The following is a 21,670-nucleotide window of genomic DNA, read 5'->3' as shown; positions in this document are numbered from 1 at the left end:
AACGAGAGGAAGAAATAGGGGAGGGGAAAGAGGAAGATCTATATTTAGGGAGAGGGAGAGACACTCACCAAGGGTGTGTGAGTGAGCTTGCTGGCGAGGTTTCTGTGTGCGTGAGTGTGCTGGGAAGGGGGGTGTGCGCGCCAGGGACGTGTGAGGAGGGCTGGTGCCCTATGGGAGGTTGCAGGCAGGAAGCAGCTGGAGAGGAGGAGGAGCAGCAGCAGGAGCAGTAGCTGCCCTGCTTTTTGTCTCCGTCTCAAAACCCGGAATCGACTGAGTTAGAATTCCACGTCCAGTTGAAGTTTGGCTGCTGTTACCTTCAGCAGGCTGGTCATCAGAATCCCCCTCAGCAGAGAAGTGTGGACCAGATTGGATTCCTAGATGTGCAGCCAGCAAGACTCCTGCCCAGCCCTGGGGGAATTTCTCTGCCAGGCATTTTTCCTATCATCAACTTTGCACCGGGGAGCCAGCCAGCTGGGTGCAGCTGAGAATAATAGCTCCTTGGCTCTGTATGCTGGTTGGGCAAGCAGCTGTGCTGTGGCTTAGGAAGTTCATCCTGTGGCTTCTCTCTCAAACCAAGGAGTGCTTCTGAATGGATTTCCTTTTAAAGACAGCACTTGCATTCTAAAACTTGAGAATTTGTGGTTTTAATGTGTTTTTTTTCTTTTCATTTCCTTAACTCTTATTTTGATTGCAGCAGCAAGGTAAGTGGTACTGAGTGTATGACTGACTCTGAGTGAGAAGCAGGGACAAAAGCAAAGCATTTGTGGGTGGAATATGGAGCAGCTACATTAATTACATAACTGCTTGAGCCAACTTGCTGGTGGGGGGGTCATTATAATGAGTGAAAAACAGCATACTCAGCACTAAGGGTAGAATCTTCACATGCACGTGTTTATATGCTGATAATCTGACCATCCATTCCTCCTTGGTACTCTCCTGTATGTATATAAATAACCCATCCAGCCCTTTGGATATGTGCATACCTGTATATGAAGAATCTGTTTCTCCCTCTTGATATGTCCATATGTTTATAAATAACCTGTCCATTCCTCTCCTGTGTGTTACATATACATAGACAACTCATTCATTCATCTTATATAAATATACACAAGCCATCTTTCCTTCCATGTGCATACGTATATAGATATATACGTCCCTTTATCTCATACACGTATGCATATACCCAGGTAACGTTCCTATTCTTGTATAGGCCTGTGTATATTCAGAAACCTTTCCATCTTTCCAATGTGTGAGAGTGTGTTTATGTGTGTATATTGTCCTTCTGTCTAATGTGAGTATTAATTCATCCTTCTCGTGTGCATATTCCATATAAACAGAAAAGTCATCTTGAGTTTTCTCAGTGTTAAATGTGTGCACACATGGATAACAGATAATGTGTCCATTTGTGTCCTGCATGTATGGTGAAAAAAGCACTATCTTTGTAGATCGAAGACCCCCTTTTAAATCCTAGCTCTACTCAGTGACCTTGGCCAGGTCATTTAGACTCTCGGAGCTTTATTTTTCTCATTTATGAAACCAGAATAGTAATCCTTCCCTCCTACCTCACAGGATTGCTGTGATGATAAAATAGGAACCTTGTAAACTGTAAAATTCTAAACAAATGTAATTTTGCTATTGTAATGTGTCCCTCTAGTGTGAGTTGTCTAGGATTGCACACCTTTGACCCAGCTGCATTGAGATTATGCTCTTGTCTGTGAGAGGTCTCTAAGTCTTCCCTGTGAAGGTGTAGCTTCTGTTGAGGTAACTAGGTTTATCTTGTGGTTTTGCTCAGAGTACTGGACAGAAGCTACACAGAGCTACAGGGTATCTAGAAAGGGTCAGGCTGAGAGAGATAAGGTCTAATCCTCTGCAGGTTGGGGCCTTAGTAGTATGTTCTTTGCAGCCTTGAGGAGGATTGAGCCTGTCACAAAATGGTAATATGGTGCTTCGAGCTAGGATCAAAGTGAGCAGGTTAAAGGAAGACTGAAAGAATAGAACATTCTACTGACCCTGAGATGACAGTCTGCTCTTTGCATCTGCTGCCAGGTTTTGAAGGCTCTTCAGAGTGTCCCCTGCTCTAACCTTTAAAAACTGTGATGTTCAGTATAGTAGCCACCAGCCACATGTGGTTGTTGAGTACTTTAAGAGTGGCTAGTCTAAACTGAGATGTGCTGTAAATGTAAGATACATACCAGAGTTCAAGGACTCAGTATGAAAAATGGAATGCAAATATATGATAAATTTTTTTTTATAAGTTTGTTTTTGTTTTTTTTTTAATTTTATCTATTTTTTGGCTGCACTGGGTCTCCGTTGCAGTGCACGGGCTTCTCATTGCAGTGGCTTCTCTTGTTGCGGTGCACAGGCTTCAGTAGTTATGGCACACAAGCTCAGTAGTTGTGGCTCGCAGGCTCAGTAGTTGTGGCCCATGGGCTTAGTTGCTCCACGGCATGTGGGATCTTCCCAGACCAGGGCTCGAACCCGTGTCCCCTGCATTGGCAGGCGGATTCTTAACCACTGCGCCACCAGAGAAGCCCTGATAAAATTTTTATATTGATTACATGTTGAAAGAATAATATCTTAGATAATAGGTTAAATAAAAGGTATTAAAATTAATTTCATCTGTTTCTTTTTACTTTTTATGTGGCTACTAGAAAATTTTAATTACATATGTGGCTCGCATTATATTTCTATTGAACAGTGCTGTTCTAGAGCCATGATCAGCACAAGGATCAGGGCGGCTCTTCCAGCTGGAGGGCAAGTGGAAGCCCCATGATGGCAACCCTGGGGATGACAGGCGCCACACAAGGTCTCTTTCTACCAGTGTCGTATGCTGGAAAGACACAAGCTAACTGGCAGTCTGGCAGAGGCTGGTGCTGCCACTACTCTGTTTATTTGCCCTGAGTGAGTCCCCTAAAATTGTGAGCAAGTATATTTGGGGAGAGGTTTCCAACTTAGTTTTGCAATGAAAGGGGATTGTAAGCCATCAGTCTAGAAGAAAACCTAGAACTTGAAGGCGGTATGTTCTTATGGGAGCAGAAGTGGACTAGAAAGCAGAAAACTTGGATTCTAAATCAGCTCTGCCATCACTCATTTATTCTTTCCATGGGACTGAGTTCTCACTGTGTGCCAGGCCATATGCTTGGCATAGTAATGCCCTGTGCTAGGCATTGGGAACTCAAAAACAAATAAGGCACAGTTTTCAATGTAATGGAGTTCATACCCACTGTGTGTCTTTAAGCAAGAACCTCCCATTTAGGTGTCTGCCAAAGTAAAACAGATTAACAACAAGAGTGTCATTCTAGGTCAGGTGTTATAAACTTGGGTAATAGGGCTTTGGGGAAGCCAGAATAGCTGCCCTGCCTAAAGATTTCCAAAATTAAAATTTAGAAAAACGTATGGTATCCGAAAAAAACTACTCCATAGGCTAGATCACAATGCAGTATGAGATTCCAGGACTTGATATTCTCTAAAGAACTCTTCCAACTGTAGCATTTTCTGATCTTGTGTCCCGGATCCTTTTATTCATGGCAAGATTTATTTTGTTTTAGTTTGAGCACCGTATATGCCAGGCACTGTACTAGGTGCTAGGGATACAGCAATGAACAAAACAGAGTCCCTGCTCACATTCTAGGATAGAGGTTGAGGAGAGAGACAGATAATAAACTAACAAATATATGATCTATCAGGTGGTAGTAAGTTCTATGAAGTTCTAGTTCAGGGGCTAGATTCCTGCTCACATGCCTTTTTCAGTCTACTCACAAGAGTCATAGGTAGTAAGGAAAAAAGAGCATGATGAGTGCTTAAGAAAAAAAATGTTCTGATACTTGTTAGAAATGGTAAGGCAGACTTTATTCAGGGGGGCTATTATATTGGGGTATTATAATAGGGGAGAGAAACTGAGCCCAACTCTGAATACAAGCATAAGTGGGAATTTATAGCCAAGGAACACAGGGTGAGGGTCACTGGATGGAAAATTAAGAGGAAACATCCGGGGAAGGGAGGCATCTGGCTAAACTGACTTGACAGGATTTTTTCTGGAATCAGCCCAGGGTGAGGGATAAGGAATTTGGTCAGATATCAAAGGTGGGGAATTTTCACTAAACTGACCCAGCAAGATTCTTGCTGAAATTGGACTAAACAGAGCCCAAGGACAGGAGCCTGGTCAGAAAGAGGACTCAGAGGAGCCTGACTGAAGTTTAGTCAAAGAGAGTCTTTGTCGTGAGCATCAGATTCTAGGTGCATATGTATTTGTTTTATGGTTTGTTATACTCTTGGTATAATAAACCCTGGTACTGCTGAAAGGGAGCCCTGGGAAGGGCGGACAGTACCCAGCTCTGCTGACTGACATTCAGTTTTCATTCTGAGTTCTTGATATACCAGCCCTCTGAAGGCTACATCCTCTTTCATGCTACTGTACATTCCCTGAGGTTCTATCTCCCCTCTTGGGTACAATGCATGAAGTTTTCTTTCCTTTACCATGTCCAGCTTCTGGCCTATAAGTGGGGTTCCTCCTAATGCAGGTGAGGAGGGATGGCAAGGCCTAGGAACTACAGGACAGGGACCTTGCTACGCATTTAATTTGGGTATTCTTTATTCCCTTTGGCTAATCTCAACTCTTTATACCTTGTGACCCTGATCATTTTCTCTGACAAGATTCCCTGTAAGCATTGATTCTTTCCCAAAGATTAATATCCTAAGAGTACCCCTACCTGCTGTGGCCCTAGAAATTCATTTCCCACCATATTAGCTGTACAACATAATTGGTAAATGGCCCAGGAATGATCTGACCGCTGTGGGTGATATGTGGGGTAGGAGGCTCAGAGCTCTTGGCTTTTTGCCTTCTGGGCTTGCTTCATACAAAAAGAGAGGCTGCTTGATATATGTACAAAGAGCCCTGGCCTATTCCCAGAGGTCTCCCAGTTGTTTCCTCCAAGCCAAGATTTGGGTCAGAGGCAATTTTACGAGGAGTACCCACATTCCTAATAACATTTAACTGGTAAGTCAGAGAGAGATGAAAGAATCAGCCATTTCAGAAAGCTGAGGGATTTTTTTCCTCTTGACTTTTTTTTGGTAGGCTGGTGCTGATTCGGTGTGATTTAAGGGGTCTACTCCCTGACATAGTTCTCAGTTTTCCATCACTGAAGCTTTATTCCTTTTGATTAATTCATTTTGTTTTGGTATGTTCCCTTTTCAAAAGCAGATATCCCTTGAAAGGGCTGCCTTATTTTTCCCAGCCTTAGGCATTCCTTAGGAAAAGATTGCAGAAAGGTATGGTCATTTTCGAGCATGTACATATGAAGTTTGGAGAGTTGACTTGAGTGGATAGGCCAACAGGATAGAGCAGAGTGACAGCACTGGGTACCTTGAAGGAAACTAGAGGGCTAGGTTTGAGCTGGTTGGGCCCCGAGGCCTCCTTATGCCATCTCAGCTCAAATATTACTTCTTCTCCGTGGCCTTTCCTGTTGTGGTTTTTCTGGGCCTCTCATCACCTTCCCATTCCCCACCCCTGGAATTAAATGCTTGCTTTCTATTACAAGTTCTATTATAACATGTATCACTTTATTTTGTGATTGTTTATATGCCTAACTCTGTTTCCAAGCTTTAATATATTAGAGAGCAGGAACTGTGCCTTATATCCCTGGCACATAGCTTAGTGCCTGGCACATCGATTGAATTGATTTAGAGATCAAACTGTTTTTCTCACACTTTGGTCCCTGTTGTTTCATTCTTGTGGACAGTAGTAGCAAAGAGAGGCTGAAGAAGGGGGTGGCCTTGAATTGGACCTCCTGGCTCTGCAGGTTGCCCTTTCAGCCCATTCTGGCTTCTGGTATCCTATTGGGTTCTGAGCAAAGTGACTGGTTGATTCTCTGGGCATCACAGTGAGCTCTGTCCCCTGTTTCAAAACCTAAATATGTGGATGACTGAGTGGGTTTGGTGCCTTTAGGGAACCCATATCCCTCGGAGGTGATTCTTAAGTTTAGAGTTCATCTGCGGGCTGTAGCTACCAATTCAGAAGAAGGTTTAGAGGGTTTTGTTTGTTTGTTTAATATGAAAGCAAGCATCTTTGTTTGAGGCTGGGAGGAGTCGCTATGGCAGCTCTAGCTGGAAATTTCCTATTTGTCACTAATATAGGAAACCAGGCAGCTCTGCCTTTAGTCCTTCAGGATCCTCTGAACACAGTGGCTGAGCCATCTGCCCTCTGTGTGGCTGGCCAGCCAGTGTTGTAGGCACTGCTCTTTTGGAGGGGAACCTGGCGAGACTCCAACCCTATCTGGAATATTAATCTGAGGGGCAGAAGCAGGTAGGCCCAAAGTTAACCTGGCCTGCACTGAAGCCATAGCAGGAGAGTCAGCTTCATTTTTGTTCCTGAAAAACTGCCTCCTCTAGACCAAAGTGGGGCTGGCCGTGGAGGACCTGGCAATGAGTTCTGGGCCTCACTAGCATTAGAAAGGAAAAGTTTGCCTCCTGTAGCAGTTTTCTCCTTCCTCATGCTTTCAGGCTGCCTGAGGGCAAGCCTCCTGTCACCTGAATGAAATGTTGGGGAGTGACTATTTTGCTCCTCCCTTTTCTTACCTTAAAAAGAAAACTTTTAGAAGAAAGAAAGACTAACAAAGAGTGACACTGTAATGGTAGGGTTCCAGGCATTGCTGCAGACCATTAGAAGAGACTGGGAAAGGTAGGGGTCTGGGGCTGGGTTAGAAGTCATGGTTCACTCAAGTCAAACCATTTAGGCAATTGCACACTTGGCTTAGATATTGGTTTTCCTGCTTCTTTGTCCCAGGGTCTTGCCATGTCAGTAATAATAACACTGCAACGTTTTACAGTTTACTAATTACCAGTCTCTCATTTTAGCTTTACAACATTCCTGTGACTATCTCCCCCACTTTACAGATGAGGAAACTAAGGCACAGAGAGAAGTGTTTAATCCAAGGTCACTGGTGAAGCAAGACTCAAACTTGTGTCTCTGGATTCTCAGTCTAGTAGCACTTGCTCAAGGCTTCATGTGGTCATATGCAGAGCTTCCATCTTGGTTTAGTAAGTGGTCTTTCTCTTTGAGAAAAACTTGAAAGGCTAATTGCCAACTCTAGTCCATCAGTCTAGGGACATTGCTCAAAGCTAATACCAGGTGCCAAGACCAAATCGGGGTACCCAGACCTTGCACCTTGGGGAGAAAAGAAATGGGTGGCTTCGGAAATGTAGATTTTGTACTTTTGGGAGGAGAGAGGGAAGAATTTGATGAGTCAGTCCTAGAATTGGGGACTTTGCTATCTAGGCAGCTGGGCACTAAGCCCGAGACCCAGGAGTTCTGACTGTGCACATAGAGCATTCTCTGTCTCTGTCTGTCTCTGTCTCTGTCTCTCTCTCTCTCTCTCTCTCTCTCTCTCTCACACACACACACACACACACACACACACACACAGACTAGACTGAGTTGACCACATTAGGGGTATGGCTGATCCTGGCTCCTTAAAACATCAGAGTAAAGCAGTAATGCTTAAAAAGCAATAATTAGGCCTCTCCAATGCCTCACAGGATGGATAGAGTTCTTAGATGAAGAATTCCTAGATGAAATAGAGTTTTTACATGAGCTAGAGAGAAGGGAAGAAATGAAAAGGGAATTAATCTAGTTTCTGTCTCTTGATTCTTGGCCTAGTTATTTCCAGTAAAAGGGGTCAGCTTCATCTTTATCTCAAGTCTTGTGACTTGTTCTTTTGGTTCTTCTTAGTCTGCAGAAGCACAGTGCTTTTTTTTTTTTTTTTTTGATAAACGTAACTCAAGAAGCACAGTGCTTTTAATTTTCAGACCCACAGACTATAGTTGGTGGCCTTTCCTGCAAATGAATTGCTATGGGAGCAGTCAGCTTATGTTCTTCACAGGCAATTTTTACTTTTTAGGGTTAACTTGAGTACTGGGAAAAGAAAAGGAGGCAGGGGTTTTAGAAGATTTAGAAATCTAGGTCAAATCTAGAAAATAGAGAAACCGTCTCCAGTTGAAGAACATGAAGGGTAGCATGTCTCCCACCAACTCATTTTACCTGTCCCGGGCTGACCCAGCAGAGCCAGAGAGTATTGGCAGTCCCATGCATTCCTGGGCTCTCTGCTTCATCCTTTGTACTTTCCACTGTGCTCCTTCCCTACAGGCTGCATGTTCCCAGTAAAAACGGAATGCATGCCCACCCCACATAAGGTAACAATCATCTCTGCCCAAGCTACAGTCACTGGTAGCTCAGAGTTTAGGGGCAAGACTGGTGGCAGGTCTTTTTTCACCTTTTTGGAGAACAGTAGAGCACCCTGGAGCTCTCTCTGATGTAATCAGCTCCCCGCCTGCCACATGCATTGTTCTCTCCAGGCCATTCAGCGGGCTAGAGCAACCCTCTGTTACTCCAGCAGTGGACAGTGCTAGGAAATCACTTTCTTGTCATGGTCCTTTCTCCAAGTGAAGGGTTGCTATCACTAAACAAAGGGAAACCACTTTGTGCTATAAGCAGGGGCAGGAGCAAACCTTTAAGTAGCTGAGCCTTCACCAGAACAACAAACTGGAGGGGGAAAAAAAAAGAAACATTCCACGTCTTGTCTTTTACTGTGTACGTGATTTGAGCTTTGGTTGTTAAACATCTATATGTTCATTTCTGAGCCTCATGTTGAATTTGTAAAGGTTCAGTCACTCGCTGACTTCACCCCACCTATTTCCCAGGAGTTTGTTTCGATCCTGTTGACTTTGGCTACTTGCTCAGAACACAAGGACTTGATCTGATTTTACATCAAAACTCTGATGGGAAGCCAAGGAGAGAGAACTGATTGCTTATAACCTTTAAGTCTAGCGTTGGGAGGCAGGTCACTGTTGACTCCTACAGTCTTAGAAAGTAATGTTCTTATTCCTGCTTGACAGCTTGATTCATATTATACTGCTGCCTTCTGATCCAAGTGCACTATTTTCCTTTTGCACTAGCTGCAGGATTAGAGTCAAGCTAGGATCAAGGAACATGTGCCAGGTTTGAGACCACACATGGGACCATTGTAAGCATCACTGTGGGCCAAGCCCAAGGCATCAGCCAGCAATAATTGCTAAAAATAGACTGAAAAGAACAGGTCAGGGTATTGCCTTCTAACACAATCTCTATTAACCATCCTGACCAGAAACTAGAGGAAGAAGCTGAGAATCCCTCAGACCCTGAGGGAGAAAATGAAGCGATTGTTGCAAGAGTCAGAGGAAGAAATCATGGTCACCTTGGGATCCTCCTCCAGGCTTTCCCCAGATAAAGCTAAGGCAGAGACTCTGTGTGGCTTCAAGAGCAAGTCCTCAGGCCCTGCTGGATCCTTACCGGAGGACAGCTTCCTGTCCCCTCACTGTGGGTCAGCAGCCTCAGCCATTGGTGGGGATAGAGATGGGGGCCTGGCCCAGCATTGCAGCTTTGGGCAGCAGGCCAGCAGCCAGCTTCCTCTGGGCTCCACTGCCTGTGTTTCAGGGTCTGGCTCTCAGGACCTCTCATCTGCCAGCATGACCACAAGCTGTCAAGAGCCCTCAGAGAGGGATCAAGCCAAGCCCCTTTTGTCTAGAGGCCCTGGCCAAGGCTGTAGCCATGAACAGCAAGAACCTTTGGGGGATGTAGTGGACTATATCATCAGAGAGCTGCAAGGCATCAGCCGTCTCCAAACTGAAATTGCTGAGTTGCGGCAGCACTTGAGCCAAGTCCGGGGTTCAGTGGAAGAAGTCTCTAGCTGTGTAGACTCAGTCCTGAGTGAAATAGAAGGCTTGCAAGTGGGCAGCAGCTCCCTGGCCAAGGTGTGTGTTGGGGGAAAGGCCCAGGAACCCCATGTGGACCGACCCAGTGAGGAAGCCATTCTGTATCTGTATGGACTTCCTGAGCAAGATGGGGAAAATACCATGGAGCTGGTGCATAGCTTCCTGGCCAAACACCTCTGTGTTAATGGCATGCAGTGCAATAGATACATTAAAGAGGCTTACAGAGCAGGCAAAGTGCCAGCCCCCAGGCCTATTGTTGTGAAGCTTGCCCATCTAGAGCATAGAGACCTTATATTGCAGAAATCCATCCTCTTGCAGAGTGTAGGGATCCGGATTGCCACCAGAGAAGAACCAAGCCGGCCACAGTGCTGTAAGAATCCCCCAAAGGAGTCTCTATCATTTTTGGAACAACAACTTCAGGATTGTAATTTGAATTCTTTAAACCTGGATGAACCAGTTTTTCAGGTGGAAACAGGGGACAGAGGACCAATAACAGGAGTATATCAAATGAGGGCTCAGAATCAACATAGAGAACTCCAGACTCCTGAACAGCAAGGCCTTTGCTTCCCACCCGAGAACGATTTAGCAAAGCCAAGTGATGAGTCTAAGCCGAGGGACGAAGTAAAAGGAACATCAGGAACACCCCAAATTATCAGTGGCACCTGTGGTGAACTGACAGGGAGAGAGGCTTCTCTGTCCACCCTTCATCAATTTGAGGAACCTTCCCTAGAGTTAATCTCAAAAGAGGAGGATTCTGGGAAACCCCAGGTTTTCAAACAGTGTAACCAAGGACTTGAAGCATATAAAGCAGCAAAAGTAGAAAACAACTGCAGTGATAAAAGTGAGGCCAGCAGCTGCCTATCATTGTCTGGGTTGCTGAAGACAGAGGACAAGCTCCTGGCCTGTGAAGCTGGGCTTGATATTTTGAGCTCAAAGCAGCTAGAGGACCTTTTGACAGATAAGTCCAGAAGGTTTGCAACTCTGAGCTGTGACAACATGATGGAGGAAATCATCATAGGACCTGAGACTTTCAATGACATGGTTCATATTGACTTGAATGAAGAGGAGGAACGCGCTGCCCAGGTCCTTAAAGATGTCTTTGAAAAGTCCTCTTGTCTGGGTGGCTCGCAGGAGGATGAAGATGTAGAAATCAAGTTTTACACAAGTAAACTGGGCCGAGCAATTTACCACTTTCGTTCAGCTTTGCAGGGAGTATTTCAGAAGCTGGAGAACAGTGGGTCCATGACTCCTGAGGACCTGGAAAGCATTGAGAGTGGTTCCCAGTCAGAGAACAGTGATAGACTTCTTGGGACAGTGAGTTCAGGGGGTGCCCAGGATTTCTCAGTGGAGAGCCCTGGGAGTCAGGGGAGTGAGAGCTTGCTCAGTGTGGTGTCTGGTGGAGTGGGCATCTCTACACAGGGAGACCAAACCTCTCAGGATCCCAGCAACTTCTCTCTGGCTTCCAATAACTTGCCTCTTGCATATTCATCGCCAGGTTTTGCTCTGGCTCCGTGTCTGGGAAGTGAAACTTGTTCCAGGCCTGAATCTCCCAAACAGGGCAGACTAAGCCTAGAGCAAGTGTGTGCAGAGACCGTCTACCTCAACAAATGCATCAACAATTTAAAAGATGTTCTAAGAGAGAAAAGACTGAGGCAGAAAAAACTTTTGCACGAGCTAGTACAGAAGACAGACCATCTCTCGGTAGAAGACACGCACCCAGGTATTTCAAGTCTCTGTTTAATGGGTCTACAGCTGGCTGGGTAGGGCCTTCATCAGGCCAGCATGAGACCCAGCTTGGTGGCGAGTTTCACAAGGTGATGGGGGAGGTCCACAGCTTGAATCAGTCTCAGTTACTGGAATATCGATGTTAAGCGAATCCTGTGGGAATTGGGAGTGACAGAGTTGAAAAACAACAGGAAAGGAGTTCTTGTCCACAGGGAGCTTCCAGTTTATTGGCGGGAGCTTTAGAAATACCTTTTCAAAAGAGGAAGGGGCATCTGGGCAAAAATAGTTTACAGCTGCAGGATTTTTCGGATATTCTGGTGTAAAGTAGGTGTGGGGTAGGAGGCAGGACTGGGGAAAAGAGGCATGTTTCTCACAGGAGCTAAGGGGACTGATGCAATCCTATGTTGCATTTTAGAATTATTCTCCATGGGCTTCTTGCTGAGATAAGATTACCATTTCTCCAGCAGCTCCACCTCATAGGCCACTGTGGCAATTTCCCTTATCCCAACCTGTCTTCTTCCTAGTACTGGAGTTGACAATACAGAACCTTATTTCTAACTTGGAGCTGTCCAGCCTGACTGTGCTCTCTACAGGTCATATTCCCTTTCTTCCATCTCCAGTTGAAGGGTGCTTACTTAAGAACTAGAGAATGGAATGGTTTTTGGCTACAAGAAATAAGAAAACTTTTTTCTAGGCAGCATGGAGATGATATGTAGCTTTAAAATTACTTCTCCCAATCAAAATTAAATTTATCCAAAGAGCATATGCTTTATTCATCTAATTTTAAATGTAAATGGGGTTGTCCTCTTATGCATATAACCTGATTAATCTTTCTAAGGCAGAATTAACATTATGAAACATATTGTGTTGGCAAAGGTGTGAGAGAACAGGCACTCATACATTGCCAGTGGGATGGGAGTGGAAATTGGTATAACCTCTAAGGAAGGCAATTGGCAAAATTTATCAAAATTATGTATACCCTTTGAGCCCCAACACTACTTCCAGGAAGATATCCTGCAGGTACATTTTCACATGTGGAAGGGACGTATGTTCAAGGTTATTTCTGAAGCATTGTTTTTAATAGCGATGATTGAAAACAACCTAATGTTCGTTAAGAAAGGCTGTTTAAATAACTTATTGGCACATCCAAACAATGGAATACAGTACCATGCAGCTATAAAAAGGAAGAGGTACCTCTTTACTGAAATGGAAAGATATATTGACATATGAAAAAAAACAAGGTGCAGAACAGTATGTATAAGATGCTGACATTTGTATAAGTAGGAGAGGGGAAGAATACACACAAAAACCCACAATGTCTGTTTGTATATGTATAGAATATCTAACAAAGATACATAAGAGGAAGTTCCCTGGTGGCCTAGTGGTTAGGATTCCAGACTTTCACCGCTGTGGCCTAGGTTCAGTCCCTGGTCAGGGAACTGAGATCTTGCAAGCCACGTGGCACGGCCAAAAAAAACCCCAAACAAACAAAAAACCACAAAGATACATAGGAAACTGATACAGGATTGCCCATGGGGAAAGGTATTAGGTGAAAAACTAGTGGGATGAGAAGGAGATTTTCTACTGTATACCCTTTTATAATTTTTAGAATTTGAATCATGTGAATGTAATACCAAGTCATAAAATTAAATTGAAAAATTAAAATCATATTCCTTTCAAATATCCCTAGAGCTACTCTTTATAGCTTATCAAAAAAAGTCTAAATTCCTTCATTTGGCATTCAAGACCACTACAGTTGGTCTCTAGTTTACATTTCCAGGCTTATTTCCCATTGTCCCACTGCACTCCACCTAGAAAGAAACTGCTGTCTCACAAATTTGCCTTATACTTTGTCTTCAGCATACTGACATATACATCCTTCCTTCTAGCCTAAGGTACTGTGTTTACCAGATCAGCCTAGCAAAATTTACTCAATTCTTTAACATACAGCCAAAGTATCACCTCCTCCAGGAAGCTTTCTATAATTCCTCAACTACAAGTGATTTCTGTCTCCTTTTAACTTTGCAGCCCCTTTTCTTTCTCCCTGGGCATTTAGAAATTATTATATTACAGCCACAGTAGAAACAACAAATATCAAAACAGTACTTCCTCACTAACTCTTTAAACCTTGCCTAGAGTTGATGTTAGCATGAGCATCCAGAACTCTGGGGCCCAGTTCTTCAAGTTGCAGAGCTTCCCTTCTGGGCTGACATCCTGCTGGACGATGCAGGAACTTGTGACAGCAGCAGAGATAATGAGATGAAGGAGATTTTCTGAAACACCAGTAAGAGATCAAGCCAGAGTTCTGGGTGCTTACCAAGATCCAGTCTGGTCTCTGGGCTACAGAGGGGGTGGTGGAGAGGCTGCCAGGCAGTGGCAGCATTCTTCAGTGCTAGGTCCGGCCTGACTGCAGCACCAGGCCATAAAGCAGGAGGAATAGAGGAAGGTACATAAACACACAGGCTGGTCTCTCACCACCAATACACTCGGGTTATAGAGTCCACAAGAGCAGTCACCCTAACCTGGTAAACTGATTCAATACAACAGTGATTGCTACCACAACAAAACATTTGAAAAAGCTTTTTTCACTGCTCTGCTTAAGACCTTTTAGGGCCTAAGCTTATTAGTAGTATCTTACCGTTAGAGTTCTTTTTTTTAAATTTTTTTTTTATGCTTTTTCTTCCTTTTTTGGGGGGTGGGGTGGGGTACGTACCAGGCACTATTTGAAGTACTCTCACATGCATTACATTAAAATTCCATTTTTTCATTCCTACCACTACCAAAATAGCTTTTGTCAAGGTCATCATATTGCCAAACTTCTGGTCCACTTTTAGTTCTCTTAGTCAATCAGCAACTTGATGTAATTGATTACTTCTTTTTATTATAACAGCTTTTTAGGTATTTATATACCATAAAATTCATCCTTAAAATCCCTTAAAAGTGTACAATTGAGTGGCTTTAGTATATTCAGAGTTATGCAACCATCAATTCTAGAACATTTCCATCACCCCCAAAAAGAACTCCCTATCTATTAATAGTCACTCTCCAATCCCCTTTGTCCCCAGCCTCTGGCAACCACTAATCTACTTTCCATTTCTATGGATTCTGGACATTGCATGTAAAAGGATTTATATAATATGTGGCCTTTTCTGACTGGTTTCTTCAACTTAGCACAATGTTTTCAAAATTGACCCATGTTGTAACATGTATGGGTACTTCATTTCTTTTTGTGGCTGAATAATATTCCATTACATGGATATAGCACATTTTGTTCATCCGTCCATCAGTTGATGGACTTTTGTTTTGTTTTGTTTTGTTACCACTTTTTGGCTATTATGAATAATGTTGCTATGAACATTTATGTACGAGTTTTTGCACGGACATATATTTCGATTCTCTGGTATATACCTAGAAATGGAATGCTGGGTTATATGGTAGCTCTGTGTTTAACATTTTTGAGGAACTTCTAGACTGTTTTCCAATGTGGCTGCACCATTTTACATTTCTACCAGCAATGTATGAGAGTTCAAATTTCTCCACATCCTTGCCATTCTGTTTTTATTATAGCCATCCTAGTGGGTGTGACTGGTATCTTCTAGTTTTGATTTGCATTTCCCTAGTGGCTAATGATGTTGAACATCTTTTCATGTGCTTATTGGCCGTTTTTATGTTTTCTTTGGAGAAATGTCTATTCAAGTCCTTTACCTGTTTTTAAATTGAGCTGTTTGTCTTTTTCTGTTGAGTTGTAAGAGTTCTTTATATGTTCTGGATATAGGTCCCTTATATACAAATTATACAAATATTTTGTATATATTTTTTCCCCAATCTGTAGGTTGTCTTTTCACTTTCTTGATGGTGTCCTTTGAAGCATAATTTTAAAAAAAAATTTATTGTGGTAAAATATACAAAACATAAAATTTATTATTTTAATCATTTTAAGTTTATTCACATTGTTGTGCAACCATCACCACCATTCAATCTCCAGATCTTTTTCATCTTTCCCAGCTGAAACTCTGTACCCATTAAACTAACTCCCCATTCTCTCCTCCCCCCAACCACTGGCAATCACCATTGTACTTTCTGTCTCTATAAATTTGACTGCTCTAAGTACGTTATATAAGTGTATTTGCACAATATCTGTCCTTTTGTGGCTGGCTTATTTCACTTGGCATAATGTCTTCAAGGTTCATCCATGTTGCAGCATATGTCAGAATTTCCTTCCTTTTTAAGGCTGAATGATATTCCATTGTATGTATATATACTACATTTGTTTGTCCATTTATCCATCAGTGGACACTTGGGTTTCTTCTACCTTTTGGCTATTGCAAATAATGCTGCTATAAACATGGGTGTACAAATATCTGTTGGAGTTCTTGCTTTCATTTCTTTTAGGTATATACGCAGAAGTGGCATTGATGGATCATATGGTAATTCTCATTTTTTTTGAGGAATTGCCATATTATTTTCCACAGCGGCTGCATCATTTTACATTCCCAACCACAGTGCACACAGGTTCTAATTTCTCCACATCCTTGCTAAATAACACTTGTTACTTCCTGGTTGGTTTTTTTGTTTGTTTGTTTTGTAATAGCCATCATAATATGGGTATGGAGTAGAGTACGAAAGTTTTAAATTTTGATGAAGTTCAATTTATCTATTCTTGTGTTGATTTTGCTTTTGGTTTCATAGCTGAGAAACCACTGTCTAATCCAGGGTCACAAAGATTAACTCCTATGTTTTTTTCTAAATGTTTTATAGTTTTATTTAGCTCTTACATTTAGGTGTATGATTCATTTTGAGTTGATTTTTGTATATGGTGTGAGATAGGGTCCAACTTCCTTCTTAAGCATGTGTACGTCTAGTTATCTCAGCACCGTTTGTTGAAAAGAACATGCTTTACCCATCGAATGGTCAAAAATCAACTGGCCATAAATGTAAGAGTTTATTTCTGGACTCCCGATTCTATTCCATTGATCTTTAGTCTATTCATGTGCCTCAATTTCTTTTTTTTTAATTTTTTAATTTTTTGGCCACGCCACGCCAAATGTGGGATCTTAGTTCCCCGACCAGGTTTCGAACCCGTGCCCCCTGTGTTGGAAGTACAGAATCTTAACCACTGGACCGCCAGGGAAGTCCCTTGATTTCTTCTTTTTGAAATACTTTCTTCACCTGGCTTCCAGAACACCTCTCTGTCTTGGTTCTTCTCCAACATTATTGACCATTCCTTCTCAAGTCATCTTTGCTAGTCCCTCCTTATCTTCCTAACCTTGTGGTATCCCAGGATTCAATCCTGACTACTACTTTTTATTTATACTCACCTCCTAGGTAATATGTTTCAATCTCATGATTTTCATAAGCATTCCCAGATTTATATCTGGCCCAGATATTGTCCAGGAACAGCAAATTCCACATCTACTTAACATCCACATTTCCATGTGAATAGGCATCTCAGATTTGACGTATCCAAAACCAAACTTCTGATCCTTCTCCCTAAGCCCTGCCAAACCTGCTTTTTCCTATAGTCTTACTTTTTTTTTTTTTTTTATAAATTTATTTATTTATTTTTGGATGTGTTGGGTCTTAGTTTCTGTGCAAGGGCTTTCACCAGTTGCGGCGAGCAGGGGCCACTCTTCATCGTGCTGCGCGGGCTTCTCACTGTCGCGGCCTCTCCCGTTGCGGAGCACAGGCTCCAGACGCGCAGGCTCAGTAGTTGTGGCTCACGGGGCTAGCCGCTCCGCGGCATGTGGGATCTTCCCGGACCGGGGCACGAACCCGTGTCCCCTGCATTGGCAGGCGGATTCCTAACCACTGCGCCACCAGGGAAGCCCCACTATAGTCTTCCTTACCAGTAAATGGCAGCTCCATTCTTGCAGCTAGCTGCTCAGGCCCAAATACATAGAGTCATTCTTTACTTCTTTTCTTTCACAACCCATATCCAATCAGTTAGTAAATTCTGCCTGCTTTGCCTTTAAAAATATCCCGAATCTTGGGCTTCCCTGGTGGCGCAGTGGTTGGGAGTCTGCCTGCCAATGCAGGGGACACGGGTCCGGGCCCTGGTCTGGGAAGATCCCACATGCCGCGGAACAATTGGGCCCGTGAGCCACAGCTGCTGAGCCTGCGCGTCTGGAGCCTGTGCTCCGCAACGAGAGGCCGCGATGGTGAGAGGCCCGCGCACCGCGATGAAGAGTGGCCCCTGCTTGCCGCAACTGGAGAGGGCCCTCGCACAGAAACGAAGACCCAACACAGCCAAAAATAAAATAGATGAATAAATAAATAAATAAATAAATTTAAAAAAAAAACCATCTCAGGCTGCATCCATCCATCCATCAATAAATAAATAAATAAATAAATAAATAAATAAATAAATAAATAAATAAATAAATAAAAAACCATCTCAGGCTGCATCCATATAGACACTGAAAGGGCTAACCCTCGTTCTGTTTCATCAGCATTGTGCCATTAAGAGAATCTGCCCTATTTATTTAAAAAAAAAAAAAAAATCCCGAATCTTACCACTAATATCTTTATCTAAGTCACCATTTTCTCCTGTCTAGATGATTGTGGTAGTCTAACTGATCTCCCTGCTTCTACCCTTGTCCCTCTACAGTCTGTTCTCCCCAGCCAGAGTAATCCTCATAAAACGTAAGTCAGATCATATCACTTCTCTGTTCAGGACCTTCCAGTGATTTTTCTGTCTTACTCAGAATGAAAGCCAAAGTGCTTATAAGGGCCTGTAGAGCCCTATTTGAAATGGAACTCTGTGGCAAACTTGTTCCTTCACACCAGTCATGCTCTCACCTAAGGCTTTGCACTTGCTGTATGTTCTGACTGGAATACTTTTCTCCTACCACTCTGAATAGCTTCTTTACTCATTTCTTTCTTAGAAATGATGTCGCTTTATCGATGCTTAGATGTCGCTTTATCGATGAGGAATCCCTGACAATCTTTGATAAAATTTTAGTAGCATACCATCACCACAGAGGACAATATCTTCTCCCCTTACCTGAATTTTTCAGCAGAGTCCCCATCATACATGATACAGTACACCTAGTTCCAGATTCTGGAACCAGAATGCCTGTTTTGAATTTTGGCTTTGCCACTTGCTGTGACTTTAGGCAAGTTTCTTAACATCTCTGATCTTCATTTTAATCAACAGAAAATGGAGATTATAATAGTATTTACCCAGTAGGGTTGTTGTGAGAAATAAATGAGCTTACTCAAATAAAATGCCAGATGTGTAATGTGTTCCCAGATTTATATCACTTGGTGTGAGCTACTATCATCATCTTCATCATCATTATTAGTTGTCTGCTCCTCCTACTAGAATAGAAACTTCTCAAGATCAGGGTTCACTGCTGCATCAGCATGAGAACAGTACCTAATGTGCAGTAGGTTCTCAATAAGTATTTAAGAGATGAATCCTCACAATAACCCTGGGAGATTGCAGGTCTTATCCTCTTTTTACAGATAAGGAAATGCAGGCTCAGATAAGATGAGTGCCTCAAGTCTTTTGACTCCCAAGTAATGGAGTTAAGATTGTTTTAACAATGAGGAAGTATGTCACTTCCTTATAAGGTGGACTATCTGGAAGAGTGAGATCATTCTTAGGGGTCAGGAATTTTCCTGCAAAGAAGGTGTTATATAGACATGTCACTTAAATTAAAAACTAAATCTGAGTGGAAAAATCCTAAGGCATTTTAGGCAGTTAGGAAGCACAAAAAATTTGATTCCTAACAAGAAAAAGTTTTTTTAAACAAGAAAATGTTTGTCCAGTGGGTGGGACAAACTGAAGGGACTAGTACAGCAGTTCTTTGGGGTCTGGAAAATGGTACAGATTATTGGCTAAGAGACCTATTTTTCTCTTAGGCAAGACACATGTTCTTTTTTTATTTTTATCTTTTTTATTTTAAATTTTTTTTGAATTTTATTTTATTTATTTTTTTATACAACAGGTTCTTATTAGTTATCCATTTTATACATATTAGTGTATATATGTCAATCCCAATCTCCCAATTCATCCCACCACCACCACCACTGCCCCACCCCCTGCTTTCCCCCCTTGGTGTCCATATGTTTGTTCTCCACATCTGTGTCTCAATTTCTGCCCTGCAAACCAGTTTATCTGTACCATTTTTCTAGGTTCCACATATATGCGTTAATATACGATATTTTGTTTTTCTCTTTCTGACTTACTTCACTCTGTATGACAGTCTCTAGATTCATCCACGTCTCTACAAATGACCCAATTCGTTCCTTTTTATGGCTGAGTAATATTCCATTGTATATATGTACCACAACTTCTTTATCCATTCGTCTGTCGATGGGCATTTAGGTTGCTTCCGTGAACTGGCTATTGTAAATAGTGCTGCAATTAATATTGGGGTGCATGTGTCTTTTTGAATTATGGTTTTCTCTGGGTATATGACCAGTAGTGGGATTGCTGGGCCATATGGTAATTCTATTTTTAGTTTTTTAAGGAACCTCCATACTGTTCTCCATAGTGGCTGTACCAATTTACATTCCCACCAACAGTGCAAGAGGGTTCCCTTTTCTCCACATCCTCTCCAGCATTTGTTGTTTGTAGATTTTCTGATGATGCCCATTCTAACTGGTGTGAGGTGATACATCATTGTAGTTTTGATTTGCGTTGCTCTAATAATTAGCGACGTTGAGCAGCTTTTCATGTGCTTCTTGGCCATCTGTATGTCTTCTTTGGAGAAATGTCTATTTAGGTCTTCTGCCCGTTTTTGGATTGGGTTGTTTGTTTTTTTAATATTGAGCTGCATGAGCTGTTTATATATGTTGAAGATTAATCTTTTGTCCGTTGATTCATTTGCAAATATTTTCTCCCATTCTGAGGGTTTTCTTTTTGTCTTGTTTGTAGTTTCCTTTGCTTGGCAAAAGCTTTGAAGTTTCATTAGGTCCCATTTGTTTATTTTTGTTTTTATTTCCATTACTCTAGGAGGTGGATCAAAAAAGATCTTGCTGTGATTTATGTCAAAGAGTGTTCTTCCTATGTTTTCCTCTAAGAGTTTTATAGTGTCCAGTCTTACACTTAGGTCTCTAATCCATTTTGAGTTTATTTTTGTGTATGGTGTTAGGGAGTGTTCTAATTTCATTCTTTTACATGTAGCTGTCCAGTTTTCCCAGCACCACTTATTGAAGAGACTGTCTTTTCTCCATTGTATATCCTTGCCTCCTGTATCATAGATTAGTTGACCATAGGTACGTGGGTTTATCTCTGGGCTTTCTATCCTGTTCCATTGATCTATATTTCTGTTTTTGTGCCAGTACCATATTGTCTTGATTACTGTAGCTTTGTAGTATAGTCTGAAGTCAGGGAGCCTGATTCCTCCAGCTCCGTTTTTTTCCCTCAAGACTGCTTTGGCTGTTCGGGGCCTTTTGTGTCTCCACACAAATTTTAAGATTTTTTTGTTCTAGTTCTGTAAAACATGCCATTTGTAATTTGATAGGGATTGCATTGAATCTGTAGATTGCTTTGGGTAGTATAGTCATTTTCACAATGTTGATTCTTCCAATCCAAGAACATGGTATATCTCTCCGTCTGTTGGTATCATCTTTAATTTCTTTCATCAGTGTCTTATAGTTTTCTGCATACAGGTCTTTTGTCTCCCTAGGTAGGTTTATTCCTAGGTATTTTATTCTTTTTGTTGCAGTGGTAAATGGGAGTGTTTCCATAATTTCTCTTTCAGATTTTTCATCATTAGTGTATAGGAATGCAAGAGATTTCTGTGCATTAATTTTGTATCCTGCAACTTTACCAAATTCATTGATTAGCTCTAGTAGTTTTCTGGTGGCATCTTTAGGATTCCCTATGTATAATATCATGTCATCTGCAAACAGTGACAGTTTTACTTCTTCTTTTCCAGTTTGTATTCCTTTTATTTCTTTTTCTTCTCTGATTGCTGTGGCTAGGACTTCCAAAACTATGTTGAATAATAGTGGTGAGAGTGGACATCCTTGTCTCGTTCCTGATCTTAGAGGAAATGCTTCCAGTTTTTCACCATTGAGAATGATGTTTGCCATGGGTTTGTCGTATATGGCCTTTATTATGTTGAGGTAGTTTCCCTCTATGCCCACTTTCTGGAGAGTTTTTATCATAAATGGGTGTTGAATTTTGTCAGAAGCTTTTTCTGCATCTATTGAGATGATCATATGGTTTTTCTCCTTCAGTTTGTTA

General features: G+C 42.1%; 1 protein-coding gene across 3 annotated transcripts in view; it reads left to right on the top strand.

Annotated features, from left to right (window-relative positions):
- UNC13B (unc-13 homolog B) overlaps positions 1-21,670 on the top strand; it is a 233,920-nt gene that overhangs the window by 166,071 nt on the left and 46,179 nt on the right. The window contains exon 1 of one of the 3 annotated variants that reach the window (XM_068551972.1): positions 9,184-11,464. The exons of the other annotated variants lie outside the window; for them this stretch is intronic. Within the exon in view, the coding sequence (XP_068408073.1) occupies positions 9,184-11,464 (2,281 nt within the window). Of the gene's footprint in view, positions 1-9,183; positions 11,465-21,670 lie in introns of those variants that run through there. 3 annotated transcript variants of the gene reach the window in all.

The sequence above is a fragment of the Eschrichtius robustus genome, chromosome 10, assembly GCF_028021215.1.
Source record: "Eschrichtius robustus isolate mEscRob2 chromosome 10, mEscRob2.pri, whole genome shotgun sequence".
Lineage (NCBI taxonomy): Eukaryota > Metazoa > Chordata > Mammalia > Artiodactyla > Eschrichtiidae > Eschrichtius > Eschrichtius robustus.
This window is presented reverse-complemented; position numbering and strand designations above follow the sequence as displayed.